At 47.6% G+C, this 26389-nt stretch overlaps 2 protein-coding genes across 3 annotated transcripts in view; one reads left to right on the top strand and one right to left on the bottom strand.

Annotated features, from left to right (window-relative positions):
• The window catches only part of LOC135912683 (uncharacterized), a 53217-nt gene extending 36080 nt beyond the window's left edge, over positions 1 to 17137 (top strand). For both annotated transcript variants that reach the window (XM_065445197.2, XM_065445198.2), the window contains 5 exons: positions 2289 to 2404; positions 4341 to 4488; positions 13441 to 13611; positions 14904 to 15020; positions 16851 to 17137. In XM_065445197.2, the coding sequence (XP_065301269.2) occupies positions 2289 to 2404; positions 4341 to 4488; positions 13441 to 13611; positions 14904 to 15020; positions 16851 to 17000 (702 nt within the window). In that variant the 3' untranslated portion in view covers positions 17001 to 17137. The remainder of the gene's footprint in view (positions 1 to 2288; positions 2405 to 4340; positions 4489 to 13440; positions 13612 to 14903; positions 15021 to 16850) is intronic.
• Positions 1 to 26389, bottom strand: part of LOC135912682 (uncharacterized) — a 169675-nt gene that overhangs the window by 93851 nt on the left and 49435 nt on the right. The window lies entirely within an intron of this gene.

Genomic DNA, 26389 nt, shown 5'->3' on the forward strand with positions numbered 1-26389 from the left:
GCTTTGGACTGATTTCGAGGGCGTACGTTAAACGATACTGGGGAAGGTCGAACGCAGAAACACGCGTATTCCAACCAGGGTTTCGCAGGCGAGAAATCTTGGATCACGTGGTGCTAAGGCTGTGTAGGTCGTCAGAAAAAAAAAAACAGAACAAGAATTGCGGAATTAATGACGTAAATAATTTGAACAGTAAGACCTGGAGAAATGTGCGCACCTAACTATTTACCGCACAAGTCGTGGAAACTGCCGTTTCGCTAAGAACGTGAGCATTTGCTGTATAGTTACGTCGACGGTTAAATGATATTCGCATTGTTTTTTTTCTACATTAGGTGACATTAGCCACTTACTGCACCATTCTTGGTTTAGTTTAATGTCATGCTTAAGAATAGAGGCATCGTTTGATGTGGTGATAGCGCAGTAAACTATAGAGCCATCGGAAAAAAGGCGTATATTAAAATAGAGATTGCGGAGCAGGTCATTAATGTATATTAGAAAGAGGGAAGGAATTTGGGCGGTTACCATTTGGTGCACCAGAACGAACGTAAGAAAAACCGGAAGAGTATGAGGTATGAGAAGCGGATTGTTGCTTATTTGTTAGAGACCTATGAATGCAGTGTGGGACCGTCCGATGGAGATTAAGGCGTGAAAGCTTAAGTTTTAGACAAAAGGAGGGGCACTTGGTCAAAAGCAGCCAAGAAAGATATCATCAGTGGAGAACTGGAATCAAAGGCTGGTGTAAGTCACGAAGGATAAGAGCAAGCTGAGTGTGACGAGAGATCGCTTTCCTGAAACCATGTTCGTTGGTATTCGGAAAATTAGAGAAAGGTGGCAGCATGAGAGTATACAATGTGCTTCATAACATTAGTGCAATTGTTTGCAATCCATAGTGGCCGTTATTTCAGTGAAGAGGATCGGTCACATATTTTTTTTGTAAATTGTATTGTAGCGTGCACAGTCTGAAAAAGCTGTGAAATTATTATGTAGACGGAAACCTTCTTTTGTACATTAGCTATCAATGTTTCGTTTCGAAGCGACGTATTCCAGTGAAACGTTTCTTTGTTTCTCACTGAGTTTTTTCCCCTCTAAGTAATCCTACTTGTACTGCCAGCGAAGGGGTTGGGCCTAATTCCTTCAAACTGAAGGTAGTTTTTTTTTTTACTTTGACACCCCCCTATTGTGCGGTAATAGCCCTTTTCTGCCGGGGATAATATGAAGTTCCGCGATATACCGACGCCGTCACTGCAACGTGACAATACTGTCGAACTCGCTCGCCATCTTGTCAGCTCTGATTGGCCAGCGGGGCTGCCCCGACCTCTGTGATTGGCTCAGAGCGCCACCAACGTAGATCTGGACCATGGGGCAGAACTTGAAGGCTACCTCCTCTCGGGCCACCAAATATACGCACTTGCGTGTTACGAGCTAGGCGCCAGGGCCACACCAGAATGAGTGGCGGCAGCAGATTCAGCTGACAAGGCGAATGCTTTAAACCTGCAAGGCGCCCATCGTTTGTTCGGTCGCGCAGTACGCACTCACGGCGCAAACGATTCTGGCGTCAACAAAGACATCTTGCAGAAGCATCGTGGAGTGTGTGTGGAATGCTCTGCGTTTACCGATCATTTATTATATAGACCCCGCAGTGAAATAACGAGTAGCCACTTTTTGTTCTTCCCCTTCTCAACTCGACGCTAGGCCATATAGCAAATTACACTTTCGTGGAACCTAAGTTTTCTCCGTTGTTGGTTTGAGTTTTCCCGCGCAAATCTCCTTTTTCACAGAATACCTGTTGTAGTTAGTATGCTCATTCCGAATGCTGTTACTTGCAAATCGATGGTTCTGGCAAAAAAAGGACGGTGACTTAGTATCAGACCAGAGAGAGAGAACACCTAACATAACCTCTAACATCAGGAAAGAGCTCCGTGTGCTGGCAAAGATCAAAACGTTTGAATAAATATTAACACAGTTCCGCAATCTTGCTGCGTTCTCGAGTCATTCGTCGTCTTTCCTGCCATTAGCCGGAATTACGCTCACGCAGTACCGGTTTTATTAACTTTTATTGTCTCGAAATTTCCTGGCCTCAGCATTGCTACTTTGCACCCATTAATATGGCAGCAACCGCATGAAGCAAATAATAAACCCAGGAAAGCAGTATGGAACTGAACGGTTGTGCTTTATTGAAACAAAGAAGTATAGAGGCGCAAGAAAAAACATGTTCGCGTTCGTTGCCCTTATTTCCGCGCCCATAGTTTTTGAGATTTATTGTTTTGCTTTTTTTTTCCACGTGCTTACAGCTATTAAGAGCGACTCAAGCCACCTACACCAGGATCGTAATGGCAATCGGCTTGTACGATTACGCCGAGCCGAACGCCTGGGAGCGCTACCGCGCCGTGATCAAAAAAGCCGTCGAGTAAGTATCCCGCGTCGCTGACGCCGCAGCCAGTGTGGCCCTTGTGGCTCGCGCTCGTTCGGTGCCGCAAGGAAGTTATGCAAATCAAGCGCACGTGTTGGTATCCATGGGGAAGCGGAGCCTTCGCGAAGCGGCTGTTCAAATGCTATAAGTTTGGCCCATTTCATTCGTGCGTCTTTGGCCCCAAGGAAGCTGCTGCGTCACGCTTCGACTCTCGCGCTCCGGCGCTACGCAGTACGATACACGTGACGATCACCTCAGAGCTAGGTAGCGTTTGTACGACAGCGTAGCGTACGTGTTATTGTGGTCCAATGCGTGGTTCGAGCATCGGGTTCCGGGTACCGAGGTTCCATCCCACCGTCGGTCAGGTCGTTCGATCGATCCTCTTAAAGGAACCCTCACCAGGTCTGGCCATTTTGAACTGGCACGTGCAATGCACCCAACGCGCGCTAACGATGGTGCCTACAGAGTATTACACTGCTACGTCCCATGAAAAAAAAGCTGTCATTTCAAACCAGACGTCATGCGCCGTCCTCCTCGCGGGCACGGCGCTTCCACCGGGAGAGCCGACGTCAATAGCACAACTGCGCTTACGTAGTTCGAAGTTCTGTGACGTCACTGACGCTGACACGTGACTGAGAATTAGTTGAGGCGACAGCAACAGTTATTTGTTTGATCTCTTGTTTCAATAGACGAAATAAACCACAGAGATACAAGAAAACCTACAAACCGAATGGCTGCGCGTCTTTGTTTTATTTCGTAAGTGTAGCAAGAGAGATGTACTTCCGTTTCGTCTGCTTGTTCCCGTGCTAGGCAGTCGTGCACGCATAGAACAAAAGTGTCGTTTTGTGCCATGTTCCAGCGCGCGATCATGCTCTGTGATCCGCTTGCGTCTGCTTCAGCATTCGTGTAGCATTGACTTGTATAGCTAGTCAGGTGTTTCCCTGCAAAGCGCGCCAAATTCTGCGCTGCGTGAAACGAGACAAACGCAACAGCTCGCGCGCAAGACCGTAATAGCAAGTGCGCCGCGCAGCAAGAAAGAAAAAAAACCGTGGCAAAAAAAAAGAAAGCGGGGTCTTTGACGTACGCGTAAAACGATCCTCCAGCTCCGGTATTGGAAAAGGAATTTCGCTTACAGAGGCTAGACGGCACCAAGTGGAAAGAATGTCTATGACGCTGGCGTCCTGAAATCATGAGTTCGCGCGCACTTGAAATATTTCCATCTCGGCTAGCACGGATTGACTCACGGGCTCATTGGTTCGTTATCACAGAAAAAACAGCGCCATCATTATATTGGCTATTATTGTGCCAATTTACCTTATCCTTGCCGTAGAACGTTCCCTAGAGGGCACATAACTTCCAGCGCATAACCAAAATTTGCTCTGTGGCCTAGTGAGGGGCCTTTGAAAGCCGAGCTTGCTTTCTCTTTTCCTTGGACTTCTACACTGCTGCTGCTGCTGCTGTCGCTGTCTTGAGCCCAGCGTCGGGAGGTTGTTCGCAGAGTGTACATACAAGGCAGGAGCGCGGCAGAAAGGAAAGGAGATGAGGGAAACTCGCCTGGTTCTTCCCATCGCGTGGCTAAACATGTCGCATGTGGACAATGCCATCTGGAGCTCACTAGGCGTCGCCACAATGCTCTCTTGTCAGCTGTAATTATCCGTGACCCCTTACATTCAAAAGCATTGCAGAAACGGCTGCGCTTAGCTTTCTACTCTAAGGCGAGCCTTTCAACTTGGGAGTCGGAAGTTGGAAGTAGCGCCAGTCTACTTGTATGTGTTCTGTTTGCCTTCGTCTTTAGAGCGTTTTTATGAAAACTGTCAAGATGAACGAACTCGCCCAAACAAAGGCATTGTTGCAGATGTTCTAATGGCGTTCTCCGCTGTTTGTCAAACAAAACTGAGATCAATTGAATCACGTTGCGCTTAACTGGACGCAGAAATACGGTGGCTGACACGGTCATAGCCATCAGTTCCACGGGCTGGGTAGAGAGCCTACAGACGTGCCGCGCCGCTCCGACTTCGATGTTCGACTACAAGAGACTCGCCGATCCGCAGAGAACAGCTGCGATGTCCTACCCCGACCTTGTGAGTGCCGCCTCGGTGTAGCTGAGCCCTACAACAGTCTCGACTTTGCTTCAGTGTTTCTGGTGCCCAAGAAGCGTGCTGAACAATCTCAACCCAACGGTAACTCAAGCTTCAGATGCGAGAGGGCATACATGTGAAAACAACAGTCGAGGCGATCGACTCCACGTCCAATCCGAATGCGGATTCCGCACGCATGCGGATTGATTGATTGATTGATTGATTGATTGATTGATTGATTGATTGATTGATTGATTGATTGATTGATTTATTGATTGATTGATTGATTGATTGATTGATTGATTGATTGATTGATTGATTGATTGATTGATTGATTGATTGATTGATTGATACGGCTCGGAAGGACGCTGAGCTGCAAAATCGCTCCGGGTGCAACGGCCATAAGCAGATACCACCACACCCTTGTTTGTTTAGTGTTGCAACACGACGACGCCCAGGCGCAGTTGCGCAGGGCCGGGGAGATCGCGCGTAGCGTGCGCTGGCCAATTAATGGAGTACTGACATTGTATTTCTGACTGTACAGTTTTTTTCGTCAAGTGAGAGTCGTAGACCTCTTAAGATTTGAACCAATACTGGCAAGCCTCGCAGCTCCTCAACTAACGTGGTCACGTGGGAGCAGATCATTGCGAGGTTTTGATCCCGCTCGCTCGGTGGCCTCCTATGCTGCTGCTCGTCTCGAGAGCCGATGCGCCAGCATAGTGAATGACCGAGCATGCTGGAGCGAGTGTCGAAACACTGCAATGTTTTGCTCCCATCACACGACCTCCTGAGTCATTACACCACGACACGGAAACGACAGTGGAAATGACTAGAAAATCCAATATAAAAAGTCGCAGTTTCGCCCGAAAGGTGAGGCATCGATTACGATAGCAAATTAGTAGACACCTACACGAAGTAAAGATAGTAGCTTTATTGTCCTTATAAATTGGTGAAACATTCGGCTACTAAGGAAATTGAAAAGTACAGTGTCAAGCACGCACAGGCAAACGTAAACATATCTCACTCGATGGGCGCGGACACTCGCTGTCAGATCGCTGGCGTGGGGAAGAACGGCAGCACCTGCAAGCTAATTGACCTTGGTGCGCCTCTCGCGTCAACGCAAACTAAGCGACGATAACACAGCACAGACGAAGCTATGAGCGCCAGGCGAACCTCGACTCTGAACTCATCGCAGATCTCCATATCAGAGTGACCCGCTCATGTCGTCGTTTTGTGTCCTGTTCACCCATCTTCGTCTTTCATAGCGGTCAATATGATACGCGTTAAGCCCCAACTTGGCCAAACTCAAGTTCTTCATCGTAGATCGCTTTCAAAATAAAGCCCACGCGACCGCTCCATACGCAGCAGCCGCCGGAGTACAACGCCCCTCCATCGTCTCCTCCCGGCGCCTTGCGCGCGGCTCAAGACGGCGCGCTTCCTCTCCGCTTCACTGTCGTGCGCGCGCGAGTTTTAGCCACCATCGCCTGCTCATCGTCACATGATTTCACTCGCTCATACCGCATACGGCGCGCGGTGACGACGTTATCGCCCTTGGACGGTGGTGCTTCCTTAAAGCTGAAGAGCGGCCGTCAGGAGCGCGCCAAGCCAACAAGTATATGTACAATGCCCTCAGTTAAGAGTTGCGAGTGTTTGATTGAGCATTCGAGATGTGTAAAATCGGCCGCTTTGTAGGCTGCCAAAGTCCCTGTAGACCGTCCCTTACTTGTCTTTTGCTCTAAGTACGTCAAAAACACCACCGGAAACAAAATTTCAGCCTGTTATCGTGCGTTTTTGCCACTTACCTAGTGGCTCTTGCTTCCTGTATTAACAGAATTCAACAAAAAAAAGCTGGTCTAACGCTATGGGTTGAAAAAAAACGCCAAAAGCTGTCGCTACTCTCGCTGCTGCTCTCAATTGTCTCAGGCGCTTCTGAATTCCGTAAACAGTAATCGAACTGCCAATATACCTAGTCATCCCTATACGCAACTGCATATAACTAAATTTTGGCGAGGAAATTTACTTCAAATAGGTTTTGAAGGGTACGTGGCAAGTGGCCCACTAAGAGGCATCGTGTTCTTCTTTTTTGTTTTCACCTAACTTTATTCAGCTAGGCCATTATTTTCTTCAGCTTGCTTGTTACACCAGATTTGGCGGTTAAACTGTTTATCCCGGCGTTTGTGCTGTCGTTCCATTTGGAACTGACCCCAGACATTCGTCGCCATGACCTTGGGTAATATGCCACGACCTCAAGCTAAGGAATTCGGGCACAACTCATCATGATTATACGAGTATGCTGATGACCGATACGCATCATGTATGAGGCATGCGGGGCTGTTCTCTCACGCTGCTTTCTGGGCACAACGCGCCTTCTGGCGGCAATGCCATGAAGCCCGTGCGTATGCAGTGGCACATAAACAGTGAGCAAAGTTGGAGTAAACAAAATTAATTGAAAAGCGGCACATACTGTTGCGACCCGTTTCTGGGGTTTGTGTTTTGGACTCGTGCGTCGCACAGAGGGACGCTTGCCTACTCCACCACGGAGCGGCTAACACGATAACTGGCCTGCTCTATACATGGACGTTGCACCAAACTCACTTAGTGGACCCACGCCATCGTCCGGCTCTCTCGCCGTGAGTTGCGTATTGGTGAGGAAATGAGCTCGGGAGGTCGAAGGAGACGCACTGCTTTATGTACATTTCTACAACTCACCACTGGTCCAATGTATACAGGACAACACTCCATCTCAGGGCACTTTGCACGTCGATAACTCTGTCATGACACCACATGCCAGCGTACATGTCTGAGCATAATCTGCGCTACATGAAATATGCACTTTTAGTGCGTTAGTATTCTTATGATACTTTACGCACTTTCCGGGGCTATGAATCTGTGTTTTTGTCTATGTGTCTATTTCTGCATGTTTGTCTCTGACCGTCTTCCCGCCTACCTTTGTCGCTAGGTAGTCAGTAGTCTATTAGGTAGCGCATACAGCTGCTGCACTGGTGTAACAAGGTTCGAAACCGACCATCGGGCCAACTTGGATCCCTGATTGGGTGGTAACGTGTACATACGTGCCGATCTTCAACGAACCTCCTTCACGCCGGCAAGGGTCACTGTAGACGCGAGACTGAGTAGCTACCGTTGTTCTAAGAAACATTTTGACGCCGACTTGGGGTACCGGGTACGGGCCACTCAATCTGTGCTTGTCTCCAATGAACACATTTGATGCCAACTTGCGTCACTGGGTATGTGCTACTATGAATGTGCCGCACACCACCCACGACAAAGGTCCCTTAAGTTTCCCCAGCGCTGAGCCGAATCGTACCAACGTCACAAGTGTTACCGAGGACAGTGACCCGATCATTAGCAGGCTTCCGCACAAATGCGCTGGGTAGGTGCCGTTTTTCAATGAACACATTTCACACCAACGCTTTAGCAAGCTGCGTCATGCACGCATTGGCTATATACCAATCTTCAACCTACCTCTTGCCAACTCTGCTCTCCGAAAATGTGCCACTGGGCATGCGGAAAGAGAGGGAACAATTCTCAGCGTTCCAATTAAGGCACCGGCGCGCCAGGCTTGTAGTCTCGGAGGCCGCCTGTGCACATCTCGCAAGTGGCACTGAATGGCACAGCGCGTACATAAAGAAGAGCTAGAGAGGAGTCTGGTTGCCGCATGGCACGTTTCTCAGCGTTGGCACCCGCGGTCGCGCCATGGATTTCGGAGGCCACGCGCAGGCTTTGCGGCGGCGGCGCTATGTGGCGCCGAGTATTCTTAAGGAAGTGCGAAAGAGGAGTACCGCTGCAGCACATGCCTCATACATAGCTTGTTTCGGCGGTGTAAATATGTGCCGCTTTATTGATTCCATGCTAACGCACTACCGTCTTCAGTCATTGTAAGATGGGCTCTGCCGCAATGTTTGTCTAAACATATAAAAACCGCATATGCCCATGTACCAATTTTTAATGAACGCATTTCGCGCCAACGATTTAGCGAGCTGCGCTTTGAAAGCCCTGGGCCGGTGCCGCTCTTCAATGAACCTACAGCCAAAGTGGGTCACTGAGTATGTGTCACTAAGTCTGCGGCAAGCGAGGAAACAATTCTCAGCATTCGCAGGCACCCGCGCGCCACGCTTCTATTCACGGAGGGCACGCGCGAATTTCTCGGCGGTGCCGCTAGATGGCGCTGCATGTTCACAAAGGAGCAGGTGGGTGGCCTTGTCATAGTAGCAGGTGGGCTAAATGACGTCCTAAAGAGGAATGGGCCAGGACTCGCCCAGCGCTTGGCGAAGGGGGTGGACGACTTGCGCGAGCTATCCTCTCAGGCGCAGATCGTGGTGTGCACGGTGCCGGAGGTGCCTGTGCGTGACAGTCACGTACAAAGAGCCGTAGTGGCTGCTAATGAGGCAATATGGAAAATGAGCCGAGAGAAAGGCTTCGAGGTTGTCGAAGTAAACAGACAAGTGAGAAGTTGTGGTGGTTTTAAACGAGACGGGATCCACTTCAATTACAGGCTAGCACGAGAAGTGGGCTGGCGACTTGGTGGTCGCGCTGTTCCTTCTTTAGGGGGCTCGCGGGCGCTCAGGGGGTCAGAGTAGATAGTAATGAAGAAGGTCCCCTAGGGGAACATCAGAAGAGCATCGCCGTCGATAACAGAAAAAGCAGGAAAGCAAGAAAGAGAGCTCGCCATGCAATAGGCTACTTAAACATGCAGGGCAGCAGAAGAAAGGAAAAGTGGGCAGATATTGAGGGGCAGTTAAATAGAGAACGAATAGGGGTTATGCGGTTACAGAAACACACCTTATAGACTCAGAAGAGCCGCCAGTTATTGAGAATCATGTTTGGGAAGGCTGCAAAAGAACCAAGTCGGAAAGAAAGGGAGGGGAAGTCGGAACGCTCATCCATCAGGGAGCCAAATGGAAAAGAGTAAATTCACAATGCCAAGAGCATGTTTGGTTATCGGGTACAATGAGTGGGAGGAAACTTGGCTGGGAGTTACGTATTTGTGGACCGGGAAAAATTGCACAGAGAAGAATAAAGAGTTAGTGGAACGCATAAGCGCTGATAATAGGGGTTTCGGGAATGGTGCTGAAATTGTCCTATTAGGTGGCATGAATGCCACATACAGGATTTAAATGGCTATAGCGACAATAACGGGAAGTCAATGCTAGACCTTTGACCTCGTGATCGTGAATACAGGGCCCAAGTGTGAAGGACAGATCACGTAGGAAGTGGGAAACCGGAATCGACCATTGATTACTGTCTGATGACAGAAGGAATTCATCATAGGTTGAGAGAAATGATCGTCGATTAGGAAGGGTTTAGCAGCATAGGGAGTGACCATAAACACATCATTTTGAAAATGGCATATGTAGTTGGGAAAGAGAGCAAGGAGAGCAAAATGGCCAGTCCAAATTTGAACTCTGAACAAAAAGCAAATATAGTCACTAGAGTTGAAGAACTTGGCAAAGGCCAAGTAAGGAGTGGGATTATGGTGAACTTCTAAGTGTAATAACGACAGAAATGCGGAAAGAGAAATAACGTGTTTGTTGGAAAGGAAAAAAGAAACTGAAAAACTCGTGGAACAGGGGGATACCAGAAGCGATCACCGAACGACAGATAGCATCTCGAGAGCACAGGCTGGCAAAGAAGGCGCAGTTGCCGCAGGATGAAGTAACCAGTAAACGGGAAATATACCGGGGAAAAAGTCTATGGTTCAAATACTGGTGCAAGCAAAATTAAAAGGTGAAAGCGGACGTTCGTTGTCAGAAATACGTGAGAAAAAGGCCGCACCTAGAATATTTTGGAATCACATATAAATATTAGGCAGGAAGTCAACATCAATACAACAACATAACCTAGACGAAGATGAAAACAGACTGGAAGGAGAAGCAGCAATAAATTACATCAAAAAAGTAACAGCCAAATATTTTCAAGGCAATGACGAAGTTGTATTTGAAGAAAAAAAAGAGTATGAAAGAGACCCAAGTCAAAAAGCAGCTGGTGCTGACAAATTTAAACTGGAAGAAAGGGGAAGAGAAAATTTCTAAGCGCACAGCCACAAGGCTAGACGAGGTTCCCGTTAGGCTGATAAATGAACTGGGACCAAAAAGTAAGGAAACTCTGGTGAAAGCAGTGGCAAAAACTTTAAAAGATAGACGAATACCATACAGTGGACCACAAAGTAGAATGAATTTAATTTATGAAGGTAAGGGGGAGAAAGACAGAATTCACTCGTTTAGACCGTTCACCATTACATCGGTAACATACAGGCTAGCAATGCACGCAATCAAATTAAAGCTTCAAGCATGGGCAGAGATTAATGGCATTTAAGGAGAGCTTCAGAATGGCTTCAGAATAGGTAGGCGTTTGGATGATGTCTTGCCTGTTCTTACTCAGTGTATTAAAATATCAAAAGCAGAAAGCAGACCGTTGTATGTGGCCTTTTTGGACATCACAGGAGCCTACGACAACGTAGACCGCAACATTTTGTGGGATATTCTGGAAGAGGAAGGCTTAGGTAACGATTGTCTACAGCTTTTGAGAGAGACTTACCTAGAAAATACCGTTTGCGTTGAATGGGAAGGGGTGAGGAGCGAGGAGAAAGTTCATATCAACAAGGCACTGAGGCAGGGGTGCCCTTTATCCCCGCTGCTGTTTATGATGTACATGGTGAGGATGGAGAGGGTGCTAGAAGAAAGTAATATCGGGTTTAATCTCTTATACAAACAGGCGGGTACAGTAATAGAGCAGCAACTCCCAGGTTTATTTCATGCGGACGACATTGTGTTGCTACCTAACAAGCAAAGTGATTTGCAACATCTGGCTAATATCTGTGGACAGGAAGGCAATAGTTTAGGTTTGAAATTTAGTGTTAGAAAATCAGGTGGTATGGCATTCAATGAAAACAGTGAACAAACATTGGAGATACAGGGCCAGGAAATACCTCGGGTAACAGAATATAAATACTTTGGTATATGGATAAACGAGGGCAATAGATATATGGAAACACAGGAAAAAACAATAACAGTGAAGGGGAAGAGGAATGCAGCCATAATGAAGCACATAGCGATAAAATAGGTACGAAGTCCTCCGAGGTATGTGGAAAAGTGTAATGGTTCCAGGACTTACTTTTGGAAATGCGGTTCTTTGCTTTAAATCAGGGGTACAATCAGGACTCGATGGGAACCAAAGGTCAGTAGGTCGCCTCGCATTGGGCGCTCACGGAAAGACGACAAATGAAGCTCTGCAGGGTGATATGGGCTGGACTAGTTTTGAAGCGAGGGAAGTTCGCAGTAAAATTGAGTATGAAGAACGCCTGAGGAATATGGAAGAAAGTAAATGGGCTGGGAGAGTGTTCAAGTATCTGTACAGGAAAAATATTGATTCACAGTAGAGGAAAAAAACTAGGAAGCTTACCAGCCAGTATGCGGCCTGTAGGGTGGGCAACACAGCAACAAAAAAGGTCAAGTGGAAAGTCAGAGTGGTTGAAATAATCTCATGGGTGGCGGCGCAGGAAAAGAAACCTGCCATGAGCATCTACTTAAGAGGAAAAAACGAAATCAGGAAAGAAACCATTTATGATGGCTCAAAGGGAACCTCATTACTTTTCAAATCGAGATCGGGATGCCTTAGAACGCGCACGTATAAAGCGAGATATAAGAAGGAAGAAGAAGCACGTGCTTGCTGCGGTAAAGCTAGGGAAACGACGGAGCATGTTTTATTAGATTGTGAAGACGTCTACCCAGCGGTCGATTTATGCACCACTGGCCTCCTTGAAGCCCTTGGGTTCAGCGGGAACATTAGTAAAGCAAACATGTCCGCAATAGACATTAATAAGAGGCGATTGGAAGATTTGTGGAAGAAAAGTAGGTAAACGACAAAAGGCGCAGACGTACAAAATCACAGTTCGCGATAGGGGATCAGAAAATTTGGGCGTGGTAGTTGATATAGGTTTTTTTTCATTGTTTAACCGAGGTAGGATATTAGGCAGTATAGTAGCGAGAGCTTGGTGGCGCAACCCACCGCCCCGTTCCGAAGGGGACGCTCATAACATCCATCCATCCTAGCGCACGGGACGAGCCCAGTTGCCACATGGCACGTTTCTCAGCGTTCGCAAAGCACCGGTGAGACATGCGTTTCGGAGGCCACGCCCAAGCTCCGCAGTGGCGGCGCTAGGTGGCGCCAAGTGTTCGCAGGGAAACGCGAAATAAGAGTGCCGCTGCAATAGACACATCATGCGTAATACGCTTCGACAGTGGCCATACGCTATGTCGCTATATTGATTCGTTGCTCACGCATTACCATCGACAGTAATCGTGAATTTGGTTCTGCCGCATTTTTAAGCCATCGCTTCTCCTAGGTCATTAGACGAGATGATTCGATTACTCTGTCCAGGCCAACCAGAAGGGTCGCAGTGTTCGCACCTCTCCCCGTTGATGTCGCACCAACTTTCTGGCCTCCCCCTCTGGTGATTTGCAATCGCTCCGCGTATACGTCGCAACCACGACGCAACCACAAGTCGGCGATGTTCCCGCGGAAGTCGTCGCCGTTGGCCCCTTGCGTCAATTTGTGCACTCTCCATGACGGTCAGCTTGTAGCGATTTGAGAAGCCTAGACTTGTCGATTGTTTCAGCTCCCACAGAAATGCGTTGGTTGATGTCACTTCAAAGAGAGTTTGCTCATATTTGCCCGTCAGTAATCAGTGCCGGCCCATGTCGTCATCTAGATGAGAGCTGATGACGGAGACTCTCCGTGGGGAGCGCCCAAAAAACACCCGCTGCCGTCTTGAGACGTAACAATACCCAGTGGCACATAGCCACGCAAACGGTCTACATTTTTTAGGCTGCACTGCCTCCGGAATCCAGCAACATTTTTGGTGCAATGGACACATAGCGAGAAATAAAGCTGCTGTGACAATGCCGAAAATGATATTCGCATTAAAAATACTTGCAGAGCACCCAAGCGTACCTGGCCACCTTGAAGTACACCAAGAACATCACCAGGTTGGGTCTCTCTCTGGAGATGGGCACGCTGCTGTACGTGCTGAACGGAACCACAAGAGATATCGATAAAAGGGCGTACCGCCAGTGCAAGAACTTCTACCTCACACAAATAGACATCGTGGTGAGTACTTACCTTTCGTATTAGTTGCATTCAATGTTGTTCGGCCCCAGTTCCGCCATCGTAATGCTCACGACACGGTATATGATATGCGAAATGATTGCGCCGGTCTGTGTGCGTGCGTGCGTGCGTGCATGCGTGTGTGCGCGTGTACGTGTGCGTAATATATTGCAAACAGGAGGTATGGCCTTGGAACGGGAGGATCAGTGCAAATACAAACATGGTTTAAATTAGGAAATCGCAGGGACGACAATGCTCGTTCATACGTAACATGTTTGGCGGCATGCTTGAAGCGAGTAGCTAGTACACACGTTTAGCCTACTTCTCAGGCAGGTCGTACTTTGTATGGCAGGCTCGCTCCTGTTCAACGCACGATCCTCATACCCTGCAACAACCACTTGTGATGTCATTCGATTCCATGTACCATAATTTGGGGATGCGCGCAACAGACAGACCGCCGTACATTGAATTTTTTTTACTAAGGCAAGCGTGAACATTTAATCACCATCGCTGGCGCTTCTTCAGGTATGCCAAGACCATATGGTACGTTTTGATGAGCCCGACCATAAATCGGAGCCGGTTTGCTTCTCGGGCTCATAGGGTTAGTGTAGACGACGTGGCGTGGGGCTATTTGGCAACCTTCAGAAGTAACCAAGAGGAGCGCGGAATCGACAGCACAAGATTGTTGGACCGCTTTCTCCTTTGTTGTGTTCATTCCACGCATAACAGGTTTACTGTTCTGTGAACCCAAGTGGATCAGCCGGAAGGAGCGTCGGCGTGGTTTGGGGCAGCCTGACAATATGATCGGTTGGTTCTCACGACCCAATATACCTTAAAACGCGGTCGTGTCAGCCGGATTTGTGAAGACCCGCCCACGTCGAGTAAATGTCAACGGCGGTGATGACTTCCTTCGAACAAGTGGTAGGACACCACTTGCAAAATTTGCATTCTGGGCGAAGCCGCCGTGTTCCGTCAGTTAAACCTAAGGTATTCTTGCGGAAATTAGGTGCGCCCCTTTGAGTGGATTCGTCGAATGCCGGGTCTTTGTCAGCGTCCGCTCCACCAGCACGATTTAAGATCACCAAGATCTTCTATGTTGAAAAGATTGTGCTCATCCAATTTCGATTAGTTATGGTCATCCACCTCGCCTAGAGGTGGGAAGCCATGCCATGCAGGCAAATTAGCAGAGCCAGAAGGAATAGAAAAAGGTGAAAGGAATTGTTCGAGAATGTGCTCGTTCTTAAAGCCGTGAGTGGCAATGCAACGATGAATCCCTCCCATGTCTTTCAACGCAGGACTGTCAAGGTCATACAGACATCTCCTTGCTGCCTGGTGGCATGAAAATAGGCTCGCCGCGATCTAGTAGCGACATACTTCTCAGTTGGGAGGACGATGAGTCTCTCGAAGATAAGGTAAGCCCTGCTACATTTAGGAATTTCACTTGCATAATCCCGTGCAACAGACTGCCCCCCCGAACCTTAACCCCCGCATTCTCAAACCGTCCTCGACTCCGAAGTTCTTCCTCCAATACACCGAGTTGAGCACTGCGCCATCCCTCAACTGAAGAAGACTCTGCGCTTCTGAAGAATGACGTGGAGTTTCACTGAAGCCCAGTGACACGTAATGTCGAGGTGCGGCGTTGCGATCTACTCGTGTCGAGGAAGAGCAGTGTGGAGGGACGGTCTAGAATGCGGCGGTTCGAATCCTGTTGAGAATGTTTCGGGGAACGTAAGGAAAGGGCTTGCCATTGGGTAGCCATCGACTCTTAACTGCTCAGCCGTCTCTGTGTAGCCGTGAGAAAGCACTCAGTACTGCTCTAACAAAGTGTTTTAGCGAGAAAACAGACGCACCTAGAACTGCTCGTAAACTGCCGTTACAGGCGCTGGCCACCGTCAAAACGCTTTGCACGTGGCTTTCTGTGCTCCTCGTGTTCCTTCACTGCACGAACACCGCAGGAATGTTCGCTCGCTGCACACCCCGAATGAATTCCCCAATCCTCCACAAACCCGCAAGAGAGCAGCGTTGGAGCCGTTCCAGGCGCTCCTTATTGTCCACTGCAAACGCGCAACTTTATCACGCCGCCGACAACGGTGACATAATAAAACGAAGCTCTTCAGTTGCAATACAATAAGGTATTGCTTTTTTTTTTTACACGAGCGGACTGGTTCTGTTGGAGGTACATCCAGCACCAGAACTTTACGAGGCGCCGTATCTGAAGAAACGTGGACCTTCTCCGCAGTTTGTCGCAGCATAGTTGATGAAAGCATAGAGCATTGGGCAGTATTCGCATACACTGGTGCAGACTGGAAATCCAAATACCAGGCTGTGCCTACTGTGTATATCTGCGTTTGCACATATGAGCACTTTGGACATATGTGGCTGAACGAGGCATGCGCGCACGCTCCAGAAAATAGGGTATTCGTTTCTTTGTTTTTCTGGACAAAAACTATAGATGCGATGGAACACCGTCAAAGGCTCTATGATAGCCGATAGGTTCGTTAATTCTTTGAAGTGATTCTGTCTTCAAATATGTTAACGCTCAGTTCAAGGTTGAAAATTAGTATCACTCATTGCTGAAGGCATGCGCATTTTGTACGAATGCCGAGACTAGAAATATACTCGCAGACTTCCGGGAAAGCACACCTGTATTCGACGTACCAATTTCCCACAAAGCCTTTCTCATACGGCGTGGGGCGACACTACGTGGAACACTACTCGTATTATCTTGTACGAGTAGTGTTCTAACCCTGTTTTTTGGGTTAGAATGTCTCAAATGTAGTTCGTAGTCTAGGGGGTCCTAACAGGTCATGTCTTGAGCACTGACGCCATTCTATTATCACAAAGAAAGTGAATTCGGCTGTTTTAGTACCTAAACTACGATGTGATTATTATTCGCGCTGTAGTGCAAGAATCCGCCTTAATCGTTCCTAGAATCCGCCTTAACTTGTTCCCAAGTCCAAGTACACGTGCGTTTCCCCTTTATTCGTTTGCATTTCGACCCCCCCCCCCTGGAATCGAACCTGTGACCTCGAAGCACAGAAGCGCTAAATCATGGCCTCTAAACTACCATGACGGATATTACATTGCACAATCGCAATAATTGTGTTAAACACAGGGACCGACTGTCACCGTGTTTTAGGCATAGCAATGCTTCGAATATTCGTAAGCGAAAAAAAAAAAACGCGTGGACCCATCACCTTATCGTTAACAAAGACCGCGCACTGTATTCACCTTCTGTGCAGCTGGACGCCCTCAAGAAGTCCAACAAGCTTCGCACAGGCTGGTCGTGGCTTCTTTACAACGTTCACCTCGAGGACATCTACAAGCACTGCACCGAGGACCCTTTCCAGCGGGTCAAGTTCCTCAAAGGTCGTCTGATTGCGTCTGGCTGAGTCTTCGGAGCGTGATGGTTGGAGTTGTTTTCGGGGTGGACGGTTTCCACCTGATCGCTTGTAGAACAATACAGACCGTGCCAGCGAAAGAAGCTTTGAGTCGTCTGTGATGTGCTAGATACATGTTGTTACTGAAACGAAGCGCATTTTCTTTTTACTTGTTTTGTAAGAGAAAATAGCCACCCGCTACCCCGGGAGGCAATGGCGAAATGTCGCCGAATTCGTGACGCTGTTAGCCTCGGCGCTCATGGTGACAGCGAAGTATCAGACCCATACAGGAAGCAAGGGAACACCTGTTCGCTTGCTTCCCCTGTTTCCCATGCCCTCTAGTCGCCCACGTGTTTATCACGATATGTAGCCGCATCTGGGGTCGTCCGATTTCGTCAGACAGCTCACGGTTCAAGCCTTATACTTGCCTTTCCTACATGCTCGATAAATACACTCTTGTGCAAAGTTACACCCTTTGGGGTGTATCTCTGCCACACAACAATAATCGTCATCTGCCTTGCTTGCGCTTGCTTTCTTGAAAACGCCGCGCTTGCTACTTTCCTGTCGGGAATGCTACGTCATGCTGGTAACGCGAATGCCGTTCGTTACTGGCAAGTACCGGGCTCGCCGCGTTAAAGAAAGGAAATGCGGACAAGACAAACGATGTTTATTGTTGTGCGGCAAAAGGTGTAATTTTGCTTAAGAGCATAGGGACTCGAGTCTTGATGTGACGAGGCCGGCGAATGCTTCTTCCTTCGTCGACCAGAAAGACACACAACACGAGAAACCGTTATGGCGTCGGGGGGTTTCACGGGATGGGCAGAAGCTCAAATGTGAATGGTCTGCACGGTGCAGCCACCTGGTGGCACAGAGCTCAACCACACACAGTAGCATCAACGAAGTGTATTCTTCTTTGCCGCTGGCGCAAATTTTTCGCAGGAGCGTAATCGTTAACGCGTTGTTTTTGTAAATGTTTAAAAATGTTTTCCACTTGGTTGGAGTAATATTAGCTCTTTGTTTGGCTCGTTAAGCTTTGCGCCAATTGGTAGCTGGAAACTGGAGAGCGATCAGCCAGCTCACGTACGTCTACGGTAAAGTTCCTTCATCAGCTTGAATTTGTCTCGACCGTTCCGTCGAAACGCACAGCTCGCCTGTGGTTACCGGAATACTAGACACGTTCCGCGCTGCAACAGAATGCTCGCAACGCACGCTACTTCGATAGCTCTCGTTTGGGGTCGAGTTCCAAGCAGCTGGCGAAGCGATTGTAGAGGCTTCGCACACTCGCTCCTAGAGAACCGGAAGTCGACGACACGACGTGCCATCATGACGCAGAGCCAGTGAAGGCGGAGCTTAGCCCCGATCACTCGGCGAACGAGTTGAGGAGAAAATTCATGAATATGGAGGTGGGTAACTTGTAATCGTCCGCAGCTCTTTTAATATGAGACGTTACACACAAATTGTGGTGCGAATGATTAACTTTAGTTGTACCTTACGCGTCTACAAAATTTGTACAAACCGTTTCAGGGGCCCGTTAACTGCGAATTGCATTAACGCCGACAGTCATCGTTAGATGGGTTCTGCCCAAACGTTTTCTCCCCGACAGTCGCAGTACCTGTTTGGACACACAGAATTCTGTAGGCTAGGCTCCAGATGGCTCCGCAAACATGCGTCAAAACCCGGCACATAGTAACTAGCGGTAACTTTCGACGTAGTCAAAATAACTAGTATGAAGTGCTTGCAGCTAGCGGCAGTAATAGCCTTGCTCGTAAGTCAAACGTTCTGCGCAGATGTATCTGCTCTGTTTACCACGTATACGACTGTCAACGGTGGGTTCATCTTTAAGGCTGGTGAAAAGTTAGTCCTGCTCGTCTTGGACCGAGAGATACCGCAATTTATTTTCCTTGCTCATGATCACTTTGACCTACTGGAAAACTCCCTGCATTTTTTCCACGAAAACGGGGACTGACATGGTCAAGACCTGTTGGCCTAGTCGCAGCATAGTCTGACCTAATTCTTTTCAGACAAAGCTCGTGAACGTTGCTGACAACATTGTCTTGAAGGCAGTTTTTAGATTTACCCCTAGGTTCTGGATTAATCTTTGAAAGGTCAAACAAATTCGGATACTTCTATTTAGACCATTTTATTCCACATATCCATGCAGAGGAGGCGCGAGAAATAGCAGGAGAGCAGCTTCACGAGCCCACGCTTCACTTTGTGAATAAATCTTTGAAAGGTCAGAGGTACTCGTCACGGCTGTAGAATAATTTCAGCATACTCAATGCGGTTCATTCTCTTTGTCGTGAGATTTAGACTCACGGCGAGTAGAGTTCATAAATCGTCAGAATTTCGCGGACAGTTGTTAGAATTTTAGTAATTTACTTCGAGCTGACTGCAGACCACCGCATATTGAAGGCAATACAGGCTCATCGTATTAAATGTATTACGCTAATCAACACAGTTTTTTGAGATACACCTCATAGCAAAAGATACGATTAATGTTGCATTAGAGTGGTGCTATTAACAACGTAAATGCAGAAGATACAAGGATAGAAAGAATTACAGTACTAATTGAAATAGTACCGTAACAACAGTGAACTTATCAAACAAGCAATAGAGACATAAAAAATACAAAACATGATGATGTGAAATATCGCAATCATCAATTCAATGCACATAGCGTCATGTTCTAGAAAAATACAATTAACAATAACAAAATGATGCAATTAGCAACAAAAATACAAAAGAGAGCAGAAACTTTGAGATCTACTCAAAGAATGTACACAGAAATACTACTGTGTGTGCTTCAAATAGGATTATTTGGCATGAGTCCTTACAATTATTTTACGCAAAAACAAATAATACATGTAGGTATCATACGCGCAAAGCAACGTTTTATACAGTGAGCCCTGTGATGGGGCTGTGTGCACCTTGAAGATAAAAGGGTTAAGTATGAAGTCCGGTTGAGTGCTAATTTAGGACTAATTGAAGCTCGAGGCTACAATTTTCCTGTCAGAATTTAACTATTTGAATGCTATTAGTTTTAGTGCTTTGCAGGGGAATCAGTTGTCTAAAATATATAGTAAATCAGCCTTGCTACATTCCGTTGAACACATTGCGGTTTTCTAATGTTCTGTTTAGTATAAAGGTTCCACTTTAAAGAAAAATATTCAAGTTTTACCCTGATGTATCTTGTAAAATATGGTAGCCGTTTCACGTTTAGGGGATAATCTCTAAGCCTAGCCTTCAAAAAATAAGATGAGTGGAATGTGGAGGAGACAAAGTTATTTATGTGTAGATTCTAGGAGCGATTGACGGTGATTCTTACACCTGCGTACTTGCAGCTACTGACCTCCTTCAGTGGCAATATTCCAAATCTGTACTCAAGCTCCATAAGACTCTTTTTTGCGTGTTATTCAAAACGACCAGTTTTTCAGCGTTAATATACGTGGCGCGTTCATTGAACCAGCGGAGGACGTTACCTATATCAGGATACAGTTTGTCTTGATCATGCAGATGCTTCATTTTGCGAAATATCAAAAAAACAATCTAAAACCTTTTTTTATTACTGCGTATAGGGGGAAGGAGGTAACTACTCTAACGGAGTTGTTGACGTACAAGAAGCGTTGCTGCCCAATAACACTACCCTGAGGTACCCCCGTCGTCACAGGAAGAGAAATGGAGTTGTTCCTACTCACACACACTAAGCCTGCTTATGGAGGTAGTTCTTGATAAAAAAGTTATATCCGGAATATTATTATGTGTAAGCTTGAGCATAGGCTTTTGGTGACTAACTCGATCAAATGTCTTGCTGAAGGTCCTGAATACGGTGTCAGTCTGGCCATTGTGGCTTGGCGGCTTAGCAATTTTCAACGACTGTTACAAACTGCGAGCTTTCCGAATTACTCTTCGAGAAACTGTGCTGTAAATATGGCAATGCTGAGTATTGCTCCACAAGATTGGTAATATGGCTAGCGACTTACAACTAACGACTTGTCAACCGTAAATCTCATGTAATCGTTTCGTTCCTGCACCTGCTTACTGGAATTAACTCGTCATCACACTGGAACCGCTTTGAGAATCTTCGTAATTCTGTTTATCATCGGTCAACCTCCACAAGTCGCTTGCTTCAGTTTTCGTGGTGTGGGATTGGTGAACGATGCCTAGGCAATCTTGAAGACGAGTGTGGACTAGGCGATCGGTAGCGCATGGGCAACGGTGACCATGGATGACGTTGGTGAGTAGTAGTGGGGCTTTGGCGCGTGGACAAATATTCTTCGATCTCTGCTGGTCGTTTACCATTTCGAAGGCACGGTGCACTTAAGGGAAAACCCCTTAATCCAGCTTGACGGTACGGGCAGAACTTACGCAGGTGAGCCGCTTCTCCGCTGTAAAAACACAGAGGCCTGCGCTCGTGGTCACGCCAGACGTCACTTTTTCGGGGCCTTTGTTCCACAAAACGAGGTGCACGACGTGCTGAAGGCGGATAGGCAGCCGGTGGTTCCAGCAGACGAGGTGCACTGCATACTGTCGGCGGGTAGGGAACAGTCATCGCAACTTCTCCACTACGTGTACCGCGGGTTGCCTGAGTACGTGGGCGTACGTTGGGGTGCGCCGCATAGGCTGTGGCTCACGCTCTGGATACCGTATGACGTTCCTCAGTTCGTCCCGGACAACGTCGACGATAGATAGTGCAGTTGGAGCCTGAGGTGTCTGCCACTTGTTGAGCTCTTCCCTGATCACTGACCGGACGAGCTCCCGCAGGGCTCCAAAGGTCGTTTGGCACGCCTCCAGGCAAGACAAGGGCAGGTGCACAGCTTGCCTCACGGCTGTATTGCCGAGCTCGCTGTTCCAGGGTCTTTTCGATGGTCCTTGTTTCGTATCTGAACTCGGTGACCGTGCGCGCTGGGTTGAGGACGAAAACTGCGAAGAGTTCCGGCTTCACTCTACGCATCAGATCGCGCAGCTTCTTCCCTCATTGTTGGATCAGCACGCTTGAACAGGCGGCACATGTCCCCGATGTACATCACCACATTCTCTTTTGTGAGCTGGTTCCTGGCTTGAAGTGCAATTTCCGCCTTTTCTTTACGATCCGTGCTGGCGTACGTTGCTAGCAGTTGTCGTCGAAATTCCTGCCAAGAGGACAAAGAGGGTTCGTGGTTTTCATACCACGTTTTTGCGAAGTCCTCCAAAGCGAAATATACGTTACGGAGCTTCTGTCTGTCATTCCATTCATTGAAGCTCGCCACTCTCTCGAACAGTTCCAACCAGTCTTCGAACGAGTCCCCATGGAATGTTGGCGGCTTGCGAGGTTGGCTTACGACTAGCTATGCCGGTGTTACATGGCTAACCATTGTGGCGGCGTCCGTTGCCTGAGTTTCTCTTGGCATGGAAAGAGAAGGGCCGAATTCGGGCGAGTCACCTCGAAGACGGCGGCTGGTCCACTGGTGTACAGTTGTCAGTTCCACGGAATGCACTCGCTGGTTGTCGGGACTACGATAACTTTCGTTCATGGGGCTTCGACTGATACCCAGCACCTCCACCAGAAATGTAACGGCGTTAATAAAACTACGATATTTATTAAGGGCGAACGTGTGCCCACAGTGACAAGTAAATGTCACTGCGGTCGTGAAGAAATACCTGGCAGTCGTTGTTGTTGTTGTTGTCCTGAGTGGCCATGGCACATACCCACTGTGGGGGATTGGCCAAGAATCGGGTTGTTCAATTAGGCGCATAAAAATAATAACAATAACAAGGGAGTAAACAACTTGAGCGTTGCATTTTAAAAGTAGACGTTTTGTGTTTGGAGAAAAAGGAAATAATCAGGCGAAAACCAGGTATAAAATATAAATAAGAAGAAGAACAAGAATTAGTAATAGATAAGAAATAAAAGAAAGCTATGGTTGGGAGGGAGAACGATCAGTCTAACATGGAAATCGATTGGTTTCAATGAGGTAATGTTGGATTGCCAAGCAAACATTTCTGTGGCTGAACCCAATAATGGAGGCTCCAAAAGATAGGATCACAGGCACTGATAAAGTTAGACCAATAGAGCGGAGCGGGATTTCGAGTATTCGTTTTCTTATAGTAGAAAAACGTCTGCAAGACAACAAGAAATGGTCTATTGTCTCCGCTTCGCCACAGAATGAGCATAATGATGAGGACATCAGACCAGACCTGTGGAGGGTAGAAGTTCAATGCAGGTATACGGCAGCGCAGCCTCGTGATGGACACTTCAATTTTCCGTGTTCGGCAAAGATCTCTGTGCCAAGTGTGTAAGTGTGTAGGAGATGTCCGTAATCCACAGAGTTTGTAATTGCGAAGCCTGAAACTGCCTGCATAATGACACTCCTACGAAATCTAGCAGCAATAACATAAGCAGTCAAAGGGCTGCAAGGGAGAATCGGGCCACTTATCGATGCCTTGGCCAGAGAGTCTGCAATTTCATTTATGATTAGTCCTTTATGGCCAGGCATCCAAATCAAACGCACGGTTCTCAAGTACCCAGGTAGCAATGAATAAAATGTCTTCATCACGCGAGCATCACTAGAAGCAGTAAGGGATGAGCACAATGATAACGAATCAGTGACTATCATGGCTGACGTAATTGATGGTCCTAATTTGCGTAATGCCAGCACCATGGCCATGAATTCATGAATCGTGAATCTGTTCCTTCTTTCTATGTTTCGCTTTACCCAGCCAGCTTGCATGGTTCCAGGATTTTCTTCACCCCTCTTTAGTGGCATCGCAAACTTTAGCCAGCCAACGATCAGAGGACTGCTTTATTTTAGCCTGGACGAGGATCTGCACTTTTTGTTTCTTTGTCGATAAGATTCCCATTTTCGGCCTATTTCTTCTTCAGATAACTGCGTCCTCTTTGCTTCTTTGTGTTCCAGTGACGCCAACCGTCGTTGTTCGATGGCCTCACTAATTTCCTTATTCCACCAACTTTGTGGCCTCCTGTTTCCTCTCCAGTGGCTTACTCCTTTTACTTCTTTTATTTCTCTACTGTTTAGTAGTTCCAAATGATTTTAATGCCACTTTTTCATGGGATGTTTCTCTATTGCTTCCTCTATGCCGGCTGCTATTTGCGCTATATGTTCGTCATTTAATTTTGCTTACTCTTTTTGACTTCCCTGCATTTCTCTTTTGAGCAGGGCTCCCAGCTGTAGACCAAAAAATTGGAGGACGCTTAAGCTTCGCCTTCAAGAGTGGAACGCGACAGCGTTCCCGTCGACCCGCCAAGGGGTGTAAGACAATGGGCTACAGGGCAGCCATCACTTACGAGGCGCCCCGCATCGGACGCGGTGAGCGTCGAGCCATATGGTCAAGCAACGCGGCGTTCGGCGCAGCAACGAAACGTGCGCCTGAGCAAGCGGAGCGAACCAAAGAACTCGGTATCCCGGAGGGGGAAATGATGAACGCCAGCCAAACGTCGTGATCGGCACGGGCAGAGAGATAGACAGATAGTGATCTAAAGAAAGGAAGGACGCTTGATTCTGCAGAAGGAGCAAGGCGAAGCGTTGTCAGGGGAGAGAGTCCGAGCCGCGACAGCTCCAATGCGCGCGTGGCGCTATCTGTCGGGGCAGCGCCGTACATGGAGAGGAGAGGGTCTTCTGTGTTTGCCGCAAGATGGCTCTGCGTGTGCGGAAAGCGCAGAAGAAATGCAGCGAAACGCACTTCGCTACTCGTGTAATTGCGACTTCTGTAAGTTACATGTTCATAATTACCGATATACACCGCAGTATAACATTCCACGGCTCGTTTCGAAGGCAACACGGCATTCACTAGAGGCGCGTTTGTACCTCTTGGAAGCATCGAACTCGTGGCTGAGTGGTAGCGTCTCCGTCTCACACTCCGGAGACCCTGGTTCGATTCCCACCCAGCCCATCTTGGAAGTTGCTTTTTATTTATGGAGTGCCTGCCGTGATTTATCGCTCACGGTCAACGCCGCACACGCTGACACCGACGACACCGGCTTTTCTGCGACACGAGCTCCTTAACGCTATCGCGTTAATACGCTTATGACTACTTCCGAGGCTGTACTTCCCCTCTTCGTCTATTTCCATTATTGCGAGCTTGCTATACATCCCCTGCGACATTAAGCAGAAGTCAATGGTCGTTTGCCTGTTACGGGATTCCCACGTGATTTGTCCCTCACACTTAGTTTCTCCGTTTACTGTAACTAGGTTGTGCCGCTCACAGAAGTCTAGCATCAACTTCCTGTTACAATCTGTGTATCCATCCAGATCCTTGATTCGGCCATTCATGTCACCCAGCAGAATAATATCGGCACCTTCTCCAAACTGCTTTACATCGTCATTGAGACACTTCTCTAGATCCTTGTTCTCTTGCGTGCATTTGTCCCCTGTCCCTAAATAAACTACTCCTAGCCATGCCTTTTTACCGGCAGTTGTACCTGATACCCAGACATGTTCTTTGAAAGTTGACTTTATTATTTACCATATTGTTCCCAGATGTATCAGCATACCTCCTTTCCTCTTTTGCTCCTCCTTTCCTCTCCATTGTTGTTCTATTGCTCCCTTTCCAGACGTAGACGTAGATAAACGGTGGGTCTTCTAGATCCCTGAGATGTGTTTCGCATAGCGCGTATACACATACTTCTTCGCCCTTTCACTGCTGTTCTATTTCTAACCGCTTCGCACTCTTTCTACCACCCTGCATGTTTATGCACCTCATCCTAGTGTTAATTTTTTTTTGAAGTTTTCTTCCTGGACCTCAGAGTGGCCATTTTATTGGCCTCAGCCTCTATTGTTGCACTTTCTACAGTGTTTCTACTTACCATTACGTCCTAAACCACAGTGGAACCCCAAAAAAGCTACTGCCCGGCCTGCCAGGCGCCAACCAATCTCGGCTCCTAACATTCCATTAAAGTGGATGCCATTTCCGCCAAAGCCTGCTCTATGCACTTCTCTGTTTATGTTTACCACTTCAAGGCCTTTCTCCTGATTTAGCTTTCTTATCTCCCGATTAACTGCCACAACGTCCTTGGTAATTTTTCCGTTCCGTCCTTACAGCTCCGGCATCGTGCACACCACGATCTGGAGTTGCTGTGCTATCGTCCTTAAATCGTCAACTCTTTCCGCTAATCTTCTCACAATTTTTGCGGCTTCACCATTCACGACATCATTTAGCCCCGCCGCTACCCCTACCATATTGCGCTCTGCAACATTCTTAGAAAGTTCGTTTTTTGTCTCTCTCATTACTGCGTCTATTACCCTACCTGGGAACGCCCCGACTGCTACCCGCTTATCACTCTTTACACGCTCCATTATAGTTCTTTTGCACCTACTCATATTTGAGGCACCACCGATAAGCACTAGGGTATTCCTTTCCTCCCTCCTAACTTCCAGATTATGCTGCCTCTTATCATTGACTGTGAC

The sequence above is a fragment of the Dermacentor albipictus genome, chromosome 7 (assembly GCF_038994185.2).
Source record: "Dermacentor albipictus isolate Rhodes 1998 colony chromosome 7, USDA_Dalb.pri_finalv2, whole genome shotgun sequence".
Taxonomy (NCBI): domain Eukaryota; kingdom Metazoa; phylum Arthropoda; class Arachnida; order Ixodida; family Ixodidae; genus Dermacentor; species Dermacentor albipictus.